General features: G+C 40.6%; 1 protein-coding gene across 1 annotated transcript in view; it reads left to right on the top strand.

Annotated features, from left to right (window-relative positions):
• The window catches only part of LOC128687214 (SH3 domain-binding protein 1), a 165697-nt gene that overhangs the window by 137857 nt on the left and 10306 nt on the right, over positions 1-17534 (top strand). The window contains exons 5-6 of the mRNA XM_070098468.1: positions 9621-9749; positions 13022-13237. Of these exons, the coding sequence (XP_069954569.1) occupies positions 9621-9749; positions 13022-13237 (345 nt within the window). The remainder of the gene's footprint in view (positions 1-9620; positions 9750-13021; positions 13238-17534) is intronic.

The raw sequence follows: 17534 nt of genomic DNA, 5'->3' as shown, positions 1-17534 counted from the left end.
TACCTCTAATTCTTTCAATTATAACCCTACCGTATACTTTTCCTGGTATACTCAGTAAACTTATTCCTCTATAATTTTTACAATCTCTTTTGTCCTCTTTCCCTTTATAACGGGACTATACATGCTCTCTGCAAATCCCTAGGTACCTTCCCCTCTTTCATACATTTATTAAACAAAAGTACCAACCACTCCAACACTATATCCCCCCCTGCTTTTAACATTTCTGTCATGATCCCATCAGTTCCAGCTGCTTTACCCCCTTTCATTCTACGTAATGCCTCACGTACCTCCCCCACACTTACATTCTGCTCTTCTTCACTCCTGAAAGATGGTATACCTCCCTGGCCAGTGCATGAAATTACCGCCTCCCTTTCTTCCTTAACATTTAAAAGTTCCTTTTAAATGGGGACAATTTCTCCAGACATTAGGTACTAGGGTCAGTGAAGCTTTCAGTTATTTGACCAAGACCTTCCTCTGGATTACTCACCCACTCTGTAAAAAATTAAATACAGGTACACCTTGTTAATATGGCACTTGCTTTAAGAACATGAAAAAGGAGCACTGCAGCAGGCCTATTGGCCTATACTAGGCAGGTCCATGTCACACCCATCCACACCCACTCATGTACCTGTCTAACCTATTTTTAAAACTACACAAGATTTTAGCTTCAGTGATGCTACTGGGGAGTTTGTTCCATACACCCACTACTCTATTACCAAAGCAATGCTTTCCTATATCCGTTCTAAATTTAAATTTTTCCTTCTTGAACCCATTACAATAAGTCAGCAAATTTGTGACCTTGTACTAAGTGCATTAATACAGTGGACCCCCGCATAACGATGGCATCGCATAGCGATTTTTCCGCATAACGATTACTTTTATCGCAAAATTTTTGCCCCGCATACCGATTAAAAACCCGCATACCGATTTTCGTCCGAGACGCGTCCAATGTGCCCTCACATGTGCCGGCCGTCCCATTGTTTACCAGCCAGCCTCCGCGGTAACATCCAAGCATACACTCGGAATATTTCGTATTATTACAGTGTTTTCGGTGGTGTTTCTGGAAAATAAGTGACCATGGGCCCCAAGAAAGCTTCTAGTGCCAACCCTGTGGTAAAAAGGGTGAGAATTAGTATGGAAATTAAGAAAGATTTTGAAGGGTTTGGGGCTAACCCTGAGAAGCCTATGCCAGTTGTGGAATCCATTGTGCCTACTTCAAAGATTAAGGAAATGTGTGCAGAGTGGTTTGAACTGCAAACCTTTATAGATGAAAATCACCCTGACACAGCTGTTGCAAGCCGTGCTTGTGACTATTTCAATGACAATGTTATGGCCCATTTTAGGAAAGTCTTGAAGAAACGGGAGGTACAGAGCTCTATGGACAGATTTGTTGTGCGACAGAGGTCCAGTGACTCTGAAGCTGGTCCTAGTGGCATTAAAAGAAGAAGGGAAGTAACCCCAGAAAAGGACTTGCTACCTCAAGTCCTAATGGAAGGGGATTCCCCTTCTAAACAGTAAGAAGATAATGCTCTCCCCTCCTCCCATCCCATCAATCATCACCAGATCTTCAATAAAAGTAAGTGTCATGTAATTGTGCATGCCTTTTTCAGTTTGTGTGTATTAAAATTAACATTTCATGTGGTAAAAAAAATTTTTTTTCATACTTTTGGGCGTCTTGCACGGATTAATTTTATTTCCATTATTTCTTATGGGGAAAATTAATTCGCATAACGATTATTTCGCATAACGATGAGCCCTCTTGCACGGATTAAAATCGTTAACCGGGGGTCCACTGTATATATTATTTTCCATCTGCCAAATAGTTAAGATTTAAATTTCTTATTTTTTAATCACACCATCTTTCTAAATTTTCCTTTCACAAACATGTTGTAGAACTTTCAAATAGACTTTAATTAGCTTTTCAAATGATTCATTGTATATTGGACTCCCAATAGCCAAGTAGACACAAAGTATGCAGAGTACCATGCTTGTTCAGAGGACAAAGCCAGTGGGAGAAAAATTGTGTTAAAATTAGTCATTGTTATCAGAGTTGGCATGGTTTAGAGTGCTTCACTACTAAGACGATTTTCAATTACATTCATGTTTATTATTTTCGGCACTTGCCTTGCTCTTAACCCTTAAACGGTCCAAATGTATATATACGTTCACGTGCGTAGCGCCCCAAACGTATATATTCGTTTTCTTTGCCATTCATTCAACATTGCCACGATAAGCCTGAGTCACATAGACATGAGAGAATGGGTGTGCGCACTCACTGTGCGCCATATTAAAATAATTGGGGACGCCTGGGTATCATATGCTCTTTTTTCCTATTAAAAAAAGACAATTTTTTCTCTCTCAAAAAATTTGGGGCACTATGCGAGTGAACATATATATACATTTGGACCGTTTAAGGGTTAAGATAGTATTGGCAATTTTCAATTTTTTTTTTTTAACAAGTTGGCCATCTCCCACCGAGGCAGGGTGACCCAAAAAAGAAAGAAAATCCCCAAAAAGAAAATACTTTCATCATCATTCAACACTTTCACCTCACTCACACATTATCACTGTTTTTGCAGAGGTGCTCAGAATACAACAGTTTAGAAGCATATACCTATAAAGATACACAACATATCCCTCCAAACTGCCAATATCCCAAACCCCTCCTTTAAAGTGCAGGCATTGTACTTCCCATTTCCAGGACTCAAGTCCGACTATATGAAAATAACCGGTTTCCCTGAATCCCTTCACTAAATATTACCTTGCTCACATTCCAACAGCTCGTTAGGTCCCAAGTACCATTCGTCTCCATTCACTCTTATCTAACATGCTCATGCACGCTTGCTTGAAGTCCAAGCCCCTCGCCCACAAAACCTCCTTTACCCCCTCCCTCCAACCTTTTCGAGGACGACTCCTACCCTGCCTTCCTTTCCCTACAGATTTATACCCTCTCCATGTCATTCTACTTTGATCCATTCTCTCTAAATGACCAAACCACTTCAACAACCCCTCTTCAGTCCTCTGACTAATACTTCTATTAACTCCACACCTTCTCCTAATTTCCACACTCCGAATTTTCTGCATAATATTTACACCACATATTGCCCTTAGACAGGACATCTCCACTGCCTCCAACCGCCTCTTCGCTGCAGCATTTACAACCCTAGCTTCACACCCATATAAGAGAGTTGGTACCACTATGCTTTCATACATTCCCCTCTTTGCCTCCATAGATTACGTTTTTTGTTTCCACATATACAGTGGACCCCCGACATTCGATGGCATCGACATTCAATAAATCCGACATTCGATGCATTTTAACGCAAAAATTTTGCCTCGACATTCGATGGAAAACCTGACATTCGATACGATTCTTGCGAGACGTGTCCACGTGTGGCCTGAACTGCCCCATGTGTGCCAGTGTTTACAAGCCAGCCAGTGTGCGCGCATCTAAGGATACATTTGGTACATTCCATATTATCCATATTATCACTGTTTTTGGTGCTTGTTTCTGCAAAATAAGTCACCACGGGCCCAAAGAAAGCTTCTAGTGCCAACCCTGTGGTAAAAAGGGTGAGAATTAGTATGGAAATTAAGAAAGATTTTGAAGGGTTTGGGGCTAACCCTGAGAAGCCTATGCCAGTTGTGGACTCCATTGTGCCTACTTCAAAAATTAAGGAAATGTGTGCAAAGTGGGTTGAACTGCAAACCTTTATGGATGAAAATCACCCTAACACAGCTATTGCAAGCCGTGCTGGTGACTATTACAATGACAATGTTATGGCCCATTTTAGACAAATCTTAAAGGAACGGCGACAGAGGTCCAGTGACTCTCAAGCTGGTCCTAGTGGCATTAAAAGAAGAAGGGAAGTAACCCTGGAAAAGAACTTGCTACCTCAAGTCCTAATGGAAGGGGATTCCTCTTCTAAACATTAACAACTTCGACACTCTCCCCTCCTCCCATCCCATCAATCATCACCAGATCTTCATTAAAGGTAAGTGTCAATTATTCTATTGTTATTGTTGTTATTGTGATTATTCTATTGCATTAAACTTAATATTTCATGTGGTAATTTTTTTTTTTCATACTTTTGGGTGTCTTGCAAGGATTAATTTGATTTCCATTATTTCTTATGGGGAAAATTAATTCGACTTTCGATATTTTCGACATTCGATAGCTCTCAGGAACGGATTAGTATTGAATGTCGAAGGTCCACTGTACCTCAACACACCACTCGCCTTTTTTCCTTCATCAATTATTATGATTAACATCATCCTTCATAAATCCATCTGGTGACACATCAACTCCTAAATATCTAAAACCATTCGCTTCTTCCATACTCCTCCTCTCCAATTTGATATACAATTTTTCTTTATCTAAATCATTTGATACCCTCATCACCTTACTCTTTTCTATGTTGACTTTCAATTTTCTACCTTGACACACACTCCCAAACTCGTCCACTAACGTTGGCAGTTTTTCTTTAGAATCTCCCATAATCACAGTATCATCAGCAAAAAGTAACTATGTCAGTTCCCATTTTGTATTTGATTCCCCATAATTTAACCCTTTCAGGTTCCGTCCCGTAGATCTACGGCTTTACGGTGAGTGTCCAAACCGTAGATCTACGCCATGAGCTCAGCTCACTCTGATAAACTGTGAGTGGTACATTTGGGCCTAGATATGAGAGAATACATCTATGTGGTATGTGTGCACCACATAAAACAGATCCTGCAGCACACTGTGTATAATGAGAGAAAAAAACTGAAATCATGATTTTTCGATTAAAACAGCGAATTTGCAGTGTTTTTTCGTATGTTTTTTATAGTTGTATTTGCGATTTCTTGGTCTCATTTGATAGAATGGAAGACATGTTACAGAAATAGAGATGATTTTGATTGGTTTTAGCACTGGAAATGGCTTGAAACTGAGCTCAAAGTAGCGGAAATGTTAAATTTTTGCCGATATTCAAGAGTAAACAAACGACCTCACACATCTAATACATGTCAGCTGGTGGGTCTAATATACATTCACAAATATGGTGATGATATTTATACAATTATTACAGTATTGCATAACAGTAAATCTTCTATTTTTTGGTGTGAATAAAAATTCATTATGTGAATAAAAAATCAAAATGGAATTTATTTGTAAAGCCTCAAAATGTAACTAATGAACAGAGGAAATGTTAGTTTAGTTCCAGGAATACCTACATTGTTTATTCTGGATCCTATTTTGAAATTGGAATATTTTGAACTTTGTGTTAAATTGGCCAAATTAACAATTTCCGATCACTTTATTTTGTAGTTGAAACAGTTGACTTGGCGATTTCTTGTGCTCAATCGATAGAATAGAAGTAATACTAGTGAAATAGCTAAGAATTTGGTTGATTGGAATAATGTAATTGGCCTAAAATGGGAGTCAAAGTCGGCAAAATCGCCGATTCGTAAATATCGCTGACACATCAAAATTTGCGAGAGCATAATTTCGTCAATTTTCCACCAAATTTCATACTTTTTGTTTTATTACCTTCACAAAAAGATTCTCTACGATTTCATAAGAAAAAATAACAAATTTTTTTTTTTAAAATTCTTGGACACTGGTGCGTGACTTCAGATTTTGGCCTTGGACCCTGAAAGGGTTAATCCCACCTCTCTCCTGAACACCCTAGCATTTACTTCTTTTACAACTTCATTTTTTTTTTTTAACAAGGCCGTCTCCCACCGAGGCAGGGTGACCCAAAAAGAAAGAAAATCCCCAAAAAGAAAATACTTTCATCATCATTCAACACTTTCACCTCACTCACACATAATCACTGTTTTTGCAGAGGTGCTCAGAACACAACAGTTTAGAAGCATATACGTATAAAGATACACAACATATCCCTCCAAACTGCTAATATCCCGAAACCCCTCCTTTAGAGTGCAGGCATTGTACTTCCCATTTCCAGGACTCAAGTCCAGCTATATAAAAATAACCGGTTTCCCTGAATCCCTTCACTAAATATTACCCTGCTCACACTCCAACAGATCGTCAGGTCCCAAATACCATTTGTCTCCATTCACTCCTATCAAACACACACTCATGCATGCCTGCTGGAAGTCCAAGCCTCTTGCCCAAAAAACCTCCCTTACCCCTTCCTTCCAACCTTTTCAAGGACGACCCCTACCCCGCCTTCCTTCCCCTGCAGATTTAAATGCTCTCCATGTCATTCTACTTTGATCCATTTTTTCTAAATGACCAAACTGCCTCAACAACCCCTCTTCAGCCCTCTTACTAATACTTTTATTAACTCCACACCTTCTCCTAATTTCCACTCCCCGAATTTTCTGCATAATATTTACACCACACATTGCCCTTAGACAGGACATCTCCACTGCCTCCAACCACCTCTTCGCTGCTGCATTCACAACCCAAGCTTCACACCCATATAAGAGTGTTGGTACTACTATACTTTCATACATTCCCTTCTTTGCCTCCATAGATAACGTTCTTTGTCTCCACACTTACTTCACGCACCACTCACCTTTTTTCCCTCATCAATTCTATGATTAACCTCATCCTTCATAAATCCATCTGCTGACACATCAACTCCCAAGTATCTGAAAACATTCACTTCTTCCATATCCAATTTTTCTTTATCTAAATCATTTGGTACCCTCATCACCTTACTCTTGTCTATGTTCACTTTCAATTTCCTACCTTTACACACACACTCAAACTCATCCACTAACCTTTGCAATTTTTCTTTAGAATCTCCCATAAGCACAGTATCATCAGCAAAAAGCAACTGTATCAATTCCCATTTTGTATTTGATTTCCCATAATTTAATCCCACCCCTCTCCTGAACACCCTAGCATTTACTTCTTTTACAACCCCATCTATAAATATATTAAACAACCATGGTGACTTTACGCATCCCTGTCTAAGACCTACTTTTACTGGGAAGTAGTCTCCCTCTCTTCTACACACCTTAACCTGAGCCTCACTATCCTCATAAAAACTCTTGTACAGCATTTAGTAACTTACCACCTATTCCATATACAGTGGAACCCCGCTTAACGATCACCTCCCAATGCGACCAATTATGTAAGTGTATTTATGTAAGTGCGTTTGTACGTGCATGTTTGGGGGTCTGAAATGGACTAACCTACTTCACAATATTCCTTATGGGAACAAATTCGGTCAGTACTGGCACCTGAACATACTTCTGGAATGAAAAAATATCGTTAACCGGGGGTCCACTGTACTTGCAACATCTCCCACATTGCTCCCCTATCCACTCTATCATATGCCTTTTCTAAGTCCATAAATGCAGTGAAAACTTCCCTACCTTTATCTAAATACTGCTCACATATATGCTTCAATGTAAACACTTGATCTACACATTCCCTACCCACTCTGAACCCTCCTTGCTTATCTGCAATCCTACTCTCTATCTTACCTCTAATTCTTTCAGTAATAATCCTACCATACACTTTACCTGGTATACTCAGTAAACTAATTTCTCTGTAATTTTTACAATCTCTCTTGTCTCCCTTCCTTTTATTTAAAGGAATTATACATGCACTCTGCCAATCCCTAGGTACCTTCCCCTCTTTCATACATTTATTAAACAAAAATACCAACCACTCTAACACTATATCTCCCCCCCCCTCCTGCTTTTAACATTTCTGTCATGATCCGGTCAGTTCCAGCTGCTTTACCTCCTTTCATTCTACGTAATGCCTCACATACCTCCCCCACACTCACATTCTGCTCTTATTCACACCTAAAAGATGGTATACCTCCCTGGCCAGTGCATGAAATTATCGGCTCTCTTTCTTCGTTGACATTTAAAAGTTCCTCAGAATATTCCCACCATCTACCCAATACCTCCATCTCCCCGTCTACTAACTCCCCTACTCTGTTTTTAACTGACAATTCCATTTGTTCCCCTGGCTTTCTTAACTTGTTTAACTCACTCCAAAATTTTTTGTTATTTTCATTAAAATTTCTTGACAGTGCCTCTCCCACTCTATCATCTGCTCTCCTTTTGCACTCTCTCACCACTCTCTTCACCTTTTTTTTTACTCTCCACATCCTCTGCTCTTCTTATAACACTTCTGCTTTGTAAAAACCTCTCATAAGCTTTCTTTTATTTATTTATTTATTTATTTTTACTTTTGAATAATTTTTTTAGGCCTAGTGCTATTGTGCATTTAATAAATGATAGTGTAAACATGTTTTTAGACATCTCATATATATGCATTGACAAGTGAAAAAAATGTGATTTGCTTTTAAGGGGATATTTGCTTTACAGCAGCGGTCTGGACCCTAATCCACCATATTAGTGAAGTACGACTGTGTCACATCTTGAGGTGCCTGTGGATTATCACATAGAATGGTGGCTCGGATAAACTGCAATGTAGTTTAAGCAAATTTTCCTCCTCCTCTTCTATTTCTTTGCTTCTCTTCCTCTGCCTCCCTCCTTTTTTCCTATCCTCTTCCTTTTTTTTTTTTTTTTTTTTGTATCTTCCTAAGTCCTATCTCTTCTCTCTTTCTTCCCTCCTACCTGTTTGCCCTACCTCCTCCTCCTCCTAGGGAACTTTGTCTTGAAACTGCAATTTTATCATTAAATTTTTTGTTTTGTTTTGTTTTTGGGGCTTTGGGGAAGCTGGTGATGATTATGGAGGCTTCAGCCCCCTTGTTCACTCCCCCCCCCCCTTGGTTCTGTCAATGTCGAAAAGATTGGAGGGAGGGGGTAAATGAGGTTTTGTGGGCGAGGGGCTTGGATTTCCAGCAAGCCTGCGTGAGCATGTTAGATAGGAGTGAATGGAGACGAATGGTTTTTCGGACCTGACGAGCTGTTGGAGTGTGAGGAGGGTAATATTTTGTGAAGGGATTCAGGGAAACCAATTAGCTGGACTTGAGTCCTGGAAATGGGAAGTACAATGCCTGCACTTTAAAGGGGTTTGGGATATTGGTAGTTTGGTGTGACTATCTAAACTGTCGTATCTGGGCGCCTCAGCAGACAGTGATTATGTATGAGTGATGGTGAAAGTATTGACTGATAGTGAAAGTTTTTTTTCTTTCTTTTTGGGCTTTTCTTTCTTTTGGGTCACCCTGCCTTGGTGGGAGACAACTGACGTGTTAAAAAAATGTATTCAATGAAAATAACAAAAACTAACAATTCTTCAGATACTGCATGAACCCTAGGTATTTAGTGTTTCCCTGCTCATTTTTTTTAACACGCTTGTTGTCTTTCAGCGAGTCAGGGTGACATGAAAAAGAAATATTCTCGCCATCACTCGCCTAACTACTTATAGTCGTAATAACTAGAAGTGTATTGCTCCCCATAAATTTAATAGTAATCAAAACTATCCAGGCGACTAAAACGCCGGGAGCTAGGAGCTGGTAACCCCTTTAAGAGGAGAAACTTTCCTTTTTTCTTTTGGGCCACCCTGCCTTGGTGGGATACAGCCAGTTTGTTGAAAGAAGAAGAAAATTTATTAATTTAGCATATTGTTAATTGATGTGTAAATAAAGGGGGTTGTAGCCACACTTGGCTATAAGTATTTCTTTAATATTTTGTTTCATTATTTATCGTCCAGTTTCATTAATCTTTTGCTGTTGCAGGTGGGTCTGGATTTGGATGCAGCTAAGACACGGTGGCGCAACTCTCAGGCCAACCCAAGCCCCAATGCCAAGATGGACACCTACCGGGAGGAGCTGGAGGAGGCAGAGGCCAAGCTGGATCAAGCACGGGTACATATCCTCTATCTTCACCTCCCGAAAAAGAACACTTTTATTAACACTCTGTCACCGTCTTGTCAGAGGCGTGCCAATACTACAGTTCAAAAACTGCAACATTTTCCATCCCTCCTCTCAGTTCCATGTACTGTACTTAGAACCATTTAAAGTTTGATAGCTGCCAAGCCACAGTATGAACACATGTCGGGCATAATCATCTTTGAACTTTTGTTTTTTAGACAAACATTTTTATTATTTTATCACACTGGCTGTCGCCTGCTAAGGCAGGGTGACCTGAAAACGAAATGCTTATACCATCATTCACACTGTCTTACCAGAGGCACACAGATATGACAGTTCAGATGCCCCTCCAAACAGCAAATATTCCCACCCCATCTATAGAGTTCAGGCACTGTACTTTCCACCTCCAGGACTCCAGTTTGGCTAACTGGTTTCCCTGAATCACTTCGCAAAATATTACTTTTGACTTTTCCAAGTCAACAATTCACAGGTTACACAATTGAATTGCAGGATATTACAAAGTATTTCTTTCATTGTAGGAGTGGTAAATTCTGGGTAAGTGGAAAGAAGTAGGATAGGCACTAATGCAGTGGGAACTAACTCCTTACAGGAATTAAACAATAGATTTACCAAGACTCACTTGTATCAGTTGGTTGAAAGTTAACCCTTTCAGGGTCCGTGCCGTAGATCTATGGCTTTACGTTGAGGGTCCAAACCGTAGATCTACGCCATGAGCTCAGCTCACTCTGATAAACTGTGAGAAGTAAATTTGGGCCTAAATATGAGAGAATATATCTATGTGGTATGTGTACACCACATAAAACAAATCCTGCAGCACACAGTGCAAAATGAGAGAGAAAAAACTTAGACCATAATTTTCGATTAAAACAGTGAATTTGCAGTTTTTTTTGTATGTTTTTTTATGGTTGTATTTGCAATTTCTTGGTCTCATTTGATAGAATGGAAGATCTTTCTTTCAACACACCGGCCGTATCCCACCGAGGCGGGGTGGCCCAAAAGGAAAAACAAAAGCTTCTCCTTTTAAATTTAGTAATATATACAGGAGAAGGGGTTACTAGACCCTTGCTCCTGGCATTTTAGTTGCCTCTTACAACACGCATGGCTTACGGAGGAAGAATTCTGTTCCACTTCCCCGTGGAGGTAAGAGGAAATAAACAAGAACAAGAACTAGTAAGAAAAATGGAAGAAAAACCAGAGGGGTATGTATATATATGCTTGTACATGTATGTGTAGTGTGACCTAAGTGTAAGTAGAAGTAGTAAGATGGGGTGTACCTGAAACCTTGCATGTTTATGAGACAGAAAAATGGACACCAGCAATCCTACCATCATGTAAAACAATTACAGGCAGAATGGAAGATATATTACAGAAATAGAGATGATTTTGATTGGTTTTAGTATTGGAAATGGCTTGAAATTGAGCTCAAATTAGTGAAAATGTTAAATTTTTATCGATGTTCAAGAGTAAACAAATGACCTCACACGTCTAATACATGCCAGCTGGTGGGTCTAATATATGTTCACAAATGTGCTGATATTATTTATACAATTATTACAATATTGCATAACAGTAAATCTTCTATTTTTTGATTTGAATAAAAATTCATTATGTGAATAAAAAATCAAAACGTAATTCATTTGTAAAACCTGAAAACATAACCAATGAACAGAGGAAATGTTAGTTTAGTGCCAGGAATGCCTGCATTGTTTATTCTGGACCCTATTTTGAAATTGGAGTATTTTGAACTTTGCATTAAATTGGCCAAATTACCAATTTCCAATCACATTATTTTGTAGTTGAAAAAGTTGATTTGGCGATTTCTTGTGCTCAATCGATAGAATAAAAGTAATACTACTGAAATAACTAAGAATTTGGTCGACTGGCATAATGTAATTGGCCTGAAATGGGAGTCAAAGTCGACAGACTCACCGATGCATAAATATTGCTGACACATTCCATATACTTGCAACATCTGCCACATTGCTCCTCTATCCACTCTATCATATGCCTTTTCTAAATCCATAAATGCAATAAAAACTTCACTACCTTTATCTAAATACTGTTCACATATATGCTTCAATGTAAACACTTGATCTACACATCCCCTACCCACTCTGAAACCTCCTTGCTCATCTGCAATCCTACATTCTGCCTTACCTCTAATTCTTTCAATTATAACCCTACCATACACTTTTCCTGGTATACTCAATAAACTTATTCCTCTATAATTTTTACAATCTCTCTTGTCCCCCTTCCCTTTATATAAAGGGACTATACATGCTCTCCGCCAATCCCTAGGTACCTTCCCCTCTTTCATACATTTATTAAACAAAAGTACCAACCACTCCAACACTATCCCCCCCCCCCCTGCTTTTAACATTTCTGTCATGATCCCATCAGTTCCAGCTGCTTTACCCCCTTTCATTCTACGTAATGCCTCACGTACCTCCCCCACACTTACATTCTGCTCTTCTTCACTCCAAAAAGATGGTATACCTCCTTGACCAGTGCATGAAATTACCGCCTCCCTTTCTTCCTCAACATTTAAAAGTTCCTCAAAATATTCTCGCCATCTACCTAATACCTCCATCTCCCCATCTACTAACTCCCCTACTCTGTTTTTAACTGATAAATCCATACGTTCCCTAGGCTTTCTTAACTTGTTACTAGCCCCTTGCTCCCAGCATTTTAGTCTCCTTTTATGACATGTATGGCATACAGTGAAAAGATTCTTTTCAAAAAATTATACCTACCAAAATTCTTAGCAGGGGGTATATAAGAAACTTGAGATCTAAGCCATTATTTTCTCTAGTGTTTTTACATGGAAATTTGTTTTTACTAATTTTATTAAATAGCTTTGCCTTTGACATTCTAATGTATGTTTGTTTTACTTTTTTGCTGCAAAGATCACTGTGATCCACAAGTCACCATGCTCTTCATGTCTCACAGCATCCTTCAGTTTTTTCCTTTTTTTTTATTATTAACAAAGCAGCCATTTTCCACCAAGTCAGGGTGGCACTATAGTGCATACACTATAGTGTATGCAATGCCAGAGGCATGCATACACTAGTTAAAAAGTGCAATATGTCAGTGTCCCTCCTTCAGAGCTCAGGCGCTATACTTCCTACCTCCAGAATTTGAGTCCGGTCTTCAGGTTTTTGTGACTCCCTTCATAAATGTTATTTTCTTAGTGCCTAGCATAAACATGAGCTAGTTTTATTTATTACAAAGATGACATTTTGCAGGACACATATGCTTGTGACATCTTCAGTCTGATGGCACGGGAGCGTGAGATATCTCAGTACATGTGTGGCTACCTGGAACTTCAGAGAGAATTTATGCAGAAGACTCTGACGAAGTTGGATCGTGTGCTACCAGATATGAGGCAGCAGCTAGAAGCCTCCTCCAGTAGCCCTGCCTTTGGTGTTCCCCTTCGTGACCACCTAAAAATTGTCCAGCAGGTAAGGAATCTGTTGTCATGGTTTTACATAGAAACGTTATACAGTGTCTCCTCACTTAATGACGGAGTTCTGTTCCTAAGACCATGTTGTAAATGAATTCGTCGCTAAGCAAGGAGCATATTGTAATGGTAGTGGGTTTGTGTCAAAAATCTTTGATATTGTTTTAATGTCACCTTTGCACCATTTATAACATTTTTAGTATGTTTTTAAATGTTTATCCAGTAGTGTTTTGTATATTGTAATAAACAGAATAGAGGAAATCAGCTCTAATGTACATTATTTAGGTATGGATACTGGTCAGAGAGTCCGTTGTAAGCCCGAGTCGTTGGTGAATGAGTACGTCGCTAAATGAGGAGAGACTATATGACAGTGTTCCTTTGGGCTTTTTTTTAAGCTTATGTTTGATGTTAGATCACCTGGCTGATGGAAACCTGATGTGATGTGGAGTACTGAACAGTTTACTGTAGTGATGTGGAGTACTGAACAGTTTACTGTAATGATGTGGAGTACTGAACAGTTTACTGTAATGATGTGGAGTACTGAACAGTTTACTGTAATGATGTGGAGTACTGAACAGTTTACTGTAATGATGTGGAGTACTGAACAGTTTACTGTAATGATGTGGAGTACTGAACAGTTTACTGTAGTGATGTGGAGTACTGAACAGTTTACTGTAATGATGTGGAGTACTGAACAGTTTACTGTAGCGATGTGGAGTACTGAACAGTTTACTGTAATGATGTGGAGTACTGAACAGTTTACTGTAATGATGTGGAGTACTGAACAGTTTACTGTAATGATGTGGAGTACTGAACAGTTTACTGTAATGATGTGGAGTACTGAACAGTTTACTGTAATGATGTGGAGTACTGAACAGTTTACTGTAATGATGTGGAGTACTGAACAGTTTACTGTAATGATGTGGAGTACTGAACAGTTTACTGTAATGATGTGGAGTACTGAACAGTTTACTGTAATGATGTGGAGTACTGAACAGTTTACTGTAATGATGTGGAGTACTGAACAGTTTACTGTAGTGATGTGGAGTACTGAACAGTTTACTGTAGTGATGTAGAGTACTGAACAGTTTACTGTAGTGATGTGGAGTACTGAACAGTTTACTGTAATGATGTGGAGTACTGAACAGTTTACTGTTTGCTACAAACTTCACATTTTCCGAGTAACATATTTTAGGTAAAAATAAAGGTTTGTCAAAAACAACATTGAATTGTTTAAATATGCAATAAAATACAGCTTTAGCACATTTTTCTATACTTTCCAATATTTTACATATTTTAAAAAATGTTTTGGAAAGTCAATAAAAATATATATTATTATTGAACATTTTGACATTTCAGAGTGGTTGTATATATTTTTTGACATCAATTTCTATCTAAAATATGTAGGATTAATGTGATAAATATTGCCATTAAGCCATACATGATCGGTACTTATCTATCTAGCACGATAATGCCCTGGTGCATTTTGATGAACTTCCATTGTAGATTATGTTACCTTTAAAAAAAAAAAGTTACATTTTTAATCAAAAATGATAATTTATGATTTTCTGGGCTATTTCTTTCTTACCACAAAAATTTAAATATTTGTTTAATGGGTTTGTTTGGTAGGTGCTGCATGCGGGTGGTTAATGATAAGTCTTCTTCGGAGGCTTCTTAGTTTATTGAAAGGTCGTGGTGGGTACACAGGCTTGTGTGTTTGTGCCCATGGCCCGGGCAGGGCCATCCCACGAGAGAGAGCTGGGAGTACTTGTGTCTTCCTGCTAGGCCGCTGTGAGAGTGAGAGCGTGGCAAGGCCAGGCAGGCTGAAGGGGCCACCGAGAGGCCTGGCTACAGAGGGCAACACTTGAGTGGCGTGAAATATGAACTAAGCTGGCAGACAGCATGGGCTGTCTGTGCAGACAGTACAGGCTGTCTACATACGCTCGGCCACCTACTGCTCGTCGTCCCGACGCGACGATACTGGTGGTAAAAGGAACTCGGTCTCTCTCTCGTAGGAACAGGGCACAGAACACAAAATAAAAAAACATATATATACTTATGAACATGGAAAAAAAAACTTCCTACAGGGAGGGAAGAAAAAAACATGTGGGGTGTGCTAAACATCGTGGTCATAGGCAGTGAGCGTCGATGGGCATCACTGCACACCTTCCTGCGTCTGGACAGATACTGCAACACAGGAGACATCGCTGCGGCTGAGCTGTGACGTAACAGGGTACGGTCTCCTCTGGAACGGTGAAGCAGACATCGTAGGAGTCGCTGCAGGTTTCACTCAACCTGGGGCACGACATGCTGGTGCCCTCGAGTGAGGCGTCGACAAAACTCGGCAACTGGGCAGGACTTCTGGCAAGCGACTCAGGAGGACACTTCTTGACTGGTACTGTCGCTGGGCTGTCACTGCCGGCGAGCATGGAGCGAGTTGTGGCAGAGACGACTGGGCAAAACATCTGGGAGTCGTAACATCATACACCAGACTGCAGTGAGAGAGCTAGCAGTCAGAGTGACATCTTCTTTGCGCAGGCTGCTCACTGAAGCTTGTGACACGAGGCTGACACAGTGCCTGCCGACAGGGCTGACTGCGGCTTGACGAGTATCATTCTCTCGGCAGTTGGAGTTATAGCAGAGGTTAGTCTAAGTGTCCCCAGACTTGTTTCTCTACATATAACTGCACTCTGACGGTCTGGAGGTGAAGTGAACAAATTTTGATGGGAATCGTAGCAGGTACGATTCTGCAGAACATCACGAGCGACGAGCATAAGCACTTTCTGTACAAATGGGGCTCATACGCTCAGAGCTGACTGATAACTGTCAAACTTACTGGTCACAAGGGTGACGGTTAACACAGTGGTGCTACTCAGGTCTGGCTCAGACCTCACTGGACACACGGAAACTTTACACTCGCCGTACATGCGGTACAACATGGCTTAAACTAGTAAATGATGCTTTTCTGTGCATAAAACTGACTCTAAGACATACTAAAATGTGAGAACACTGACTGTGAGGAATTAATTAACACATGACATATATCTTCTCTCAATCTTTTTGACAATACTGAAATAATTACTAGAAACACTCGATATGACATCATGTGATGTCAGGCGTGATGTCGCGAGGTGACGTCAGCAGCACTGTGACGTCAGCAGACATCTCGAGGTGACGTCAGGCAGACACCGTGACGTCATGAAGTCGGGCAGCATCGTCGGTGACATCAATGTGATGCGGGCAGCAGACCACAGCATGTGGCCTGGGACATCTGGTAACTCACGTGGCTGGTAGATCCACATGACATCGCCCACACCCACGTGGCGTCGTGATCCACGTGGCGTCGTGATCTACGTGGCATGGTGACCCACGTAGCTTCGAGTGGCCTCGGGCACTCGGATACACAGCTCTGGCAATGAATTCACACGGAAAACAGCAGAGGGGGTGAGTAGCGGTGAGTGGTGTATGGTAGGCTGGTGAGGTGTGAGAGTACAGCAGGGCGAGGCAAGGAGCGGCCTCTTCCTCCTCCCACAAACACGTGGAGAACTCACACTGGACGCAGAAATCGCCACAAAACTCACCTCTGGCTTGCTGAAACAGCTTTGCTGAGCTGAACAACAACAGCAACATACAAGTGACGCTGAACACGTGACTTGAGAAACAGCGTGGGACGCTGTAGCGTGGGGTCACTTACAATTCTCGGAGAATTTCGGCTGGATCCTGCTTGTACCTGTGTCTGGATGCTCAAACGTGCAGACATGACATCAGGATAACTCGTTGAGAGACGGATGCTTGTTGTGTAGGGGGATGAAGTGAACAACTTCATTCATTCCTTCCTTCCTTTCTCTGGGTAAACACACTGCTGCAACCACCGCTGCTACCAATGTTTAATGGGTTTGTTTGGTAGGTGCTGCAAGCGGGTGGTTAATGATAAGTCTTCTTCGGAGGCTTCTTAGTTTATTGAAAGGTCGTGGTGGGTACACAGGCTTGTGTGTTTGTGCCCATGGCCCGGGCAGGGCCATCCCACGAGAGAGAGCTGGGAGTACTTGTGTCTTCCTGCTAGGCCACTGTGAGAGTGAGAGCGTGGCAAGGCCAGGCAGGCTGAAGGGGCCACCGAGAGGCCTGGCTACAGAGGGCAACACTTGAGTGGCGCGAAATATGAACTAAGCTGGCAGACAGCATGGGCTGTCTGTGCAGACAGTACAGGCTGTCTACATATTTTATACTTGGAATGCTACGTCATTTTGTTTTTATTGTCAACTTCTTATGATTTTTTTAACCCTCTTGAGGGTTCAAGC

Source organism: Cherax quadricarinatus, chromosome 62 (genome assembly GCF_038502225.1).
Source record: "Cherax quadricarinatus isolate ZL_2023a chromosome 62, ASM3850222v1, whole genome shotgun sequence".
NCBI lineage: Eukaryota > Metazoa > Arthropoda > Malacostraca > Decapoda > Parastacidae > Cherax > Cherax quadricarinatus.
This window is presented reverse-complemented; position numbering and strand designations above follow the sequence as displayed.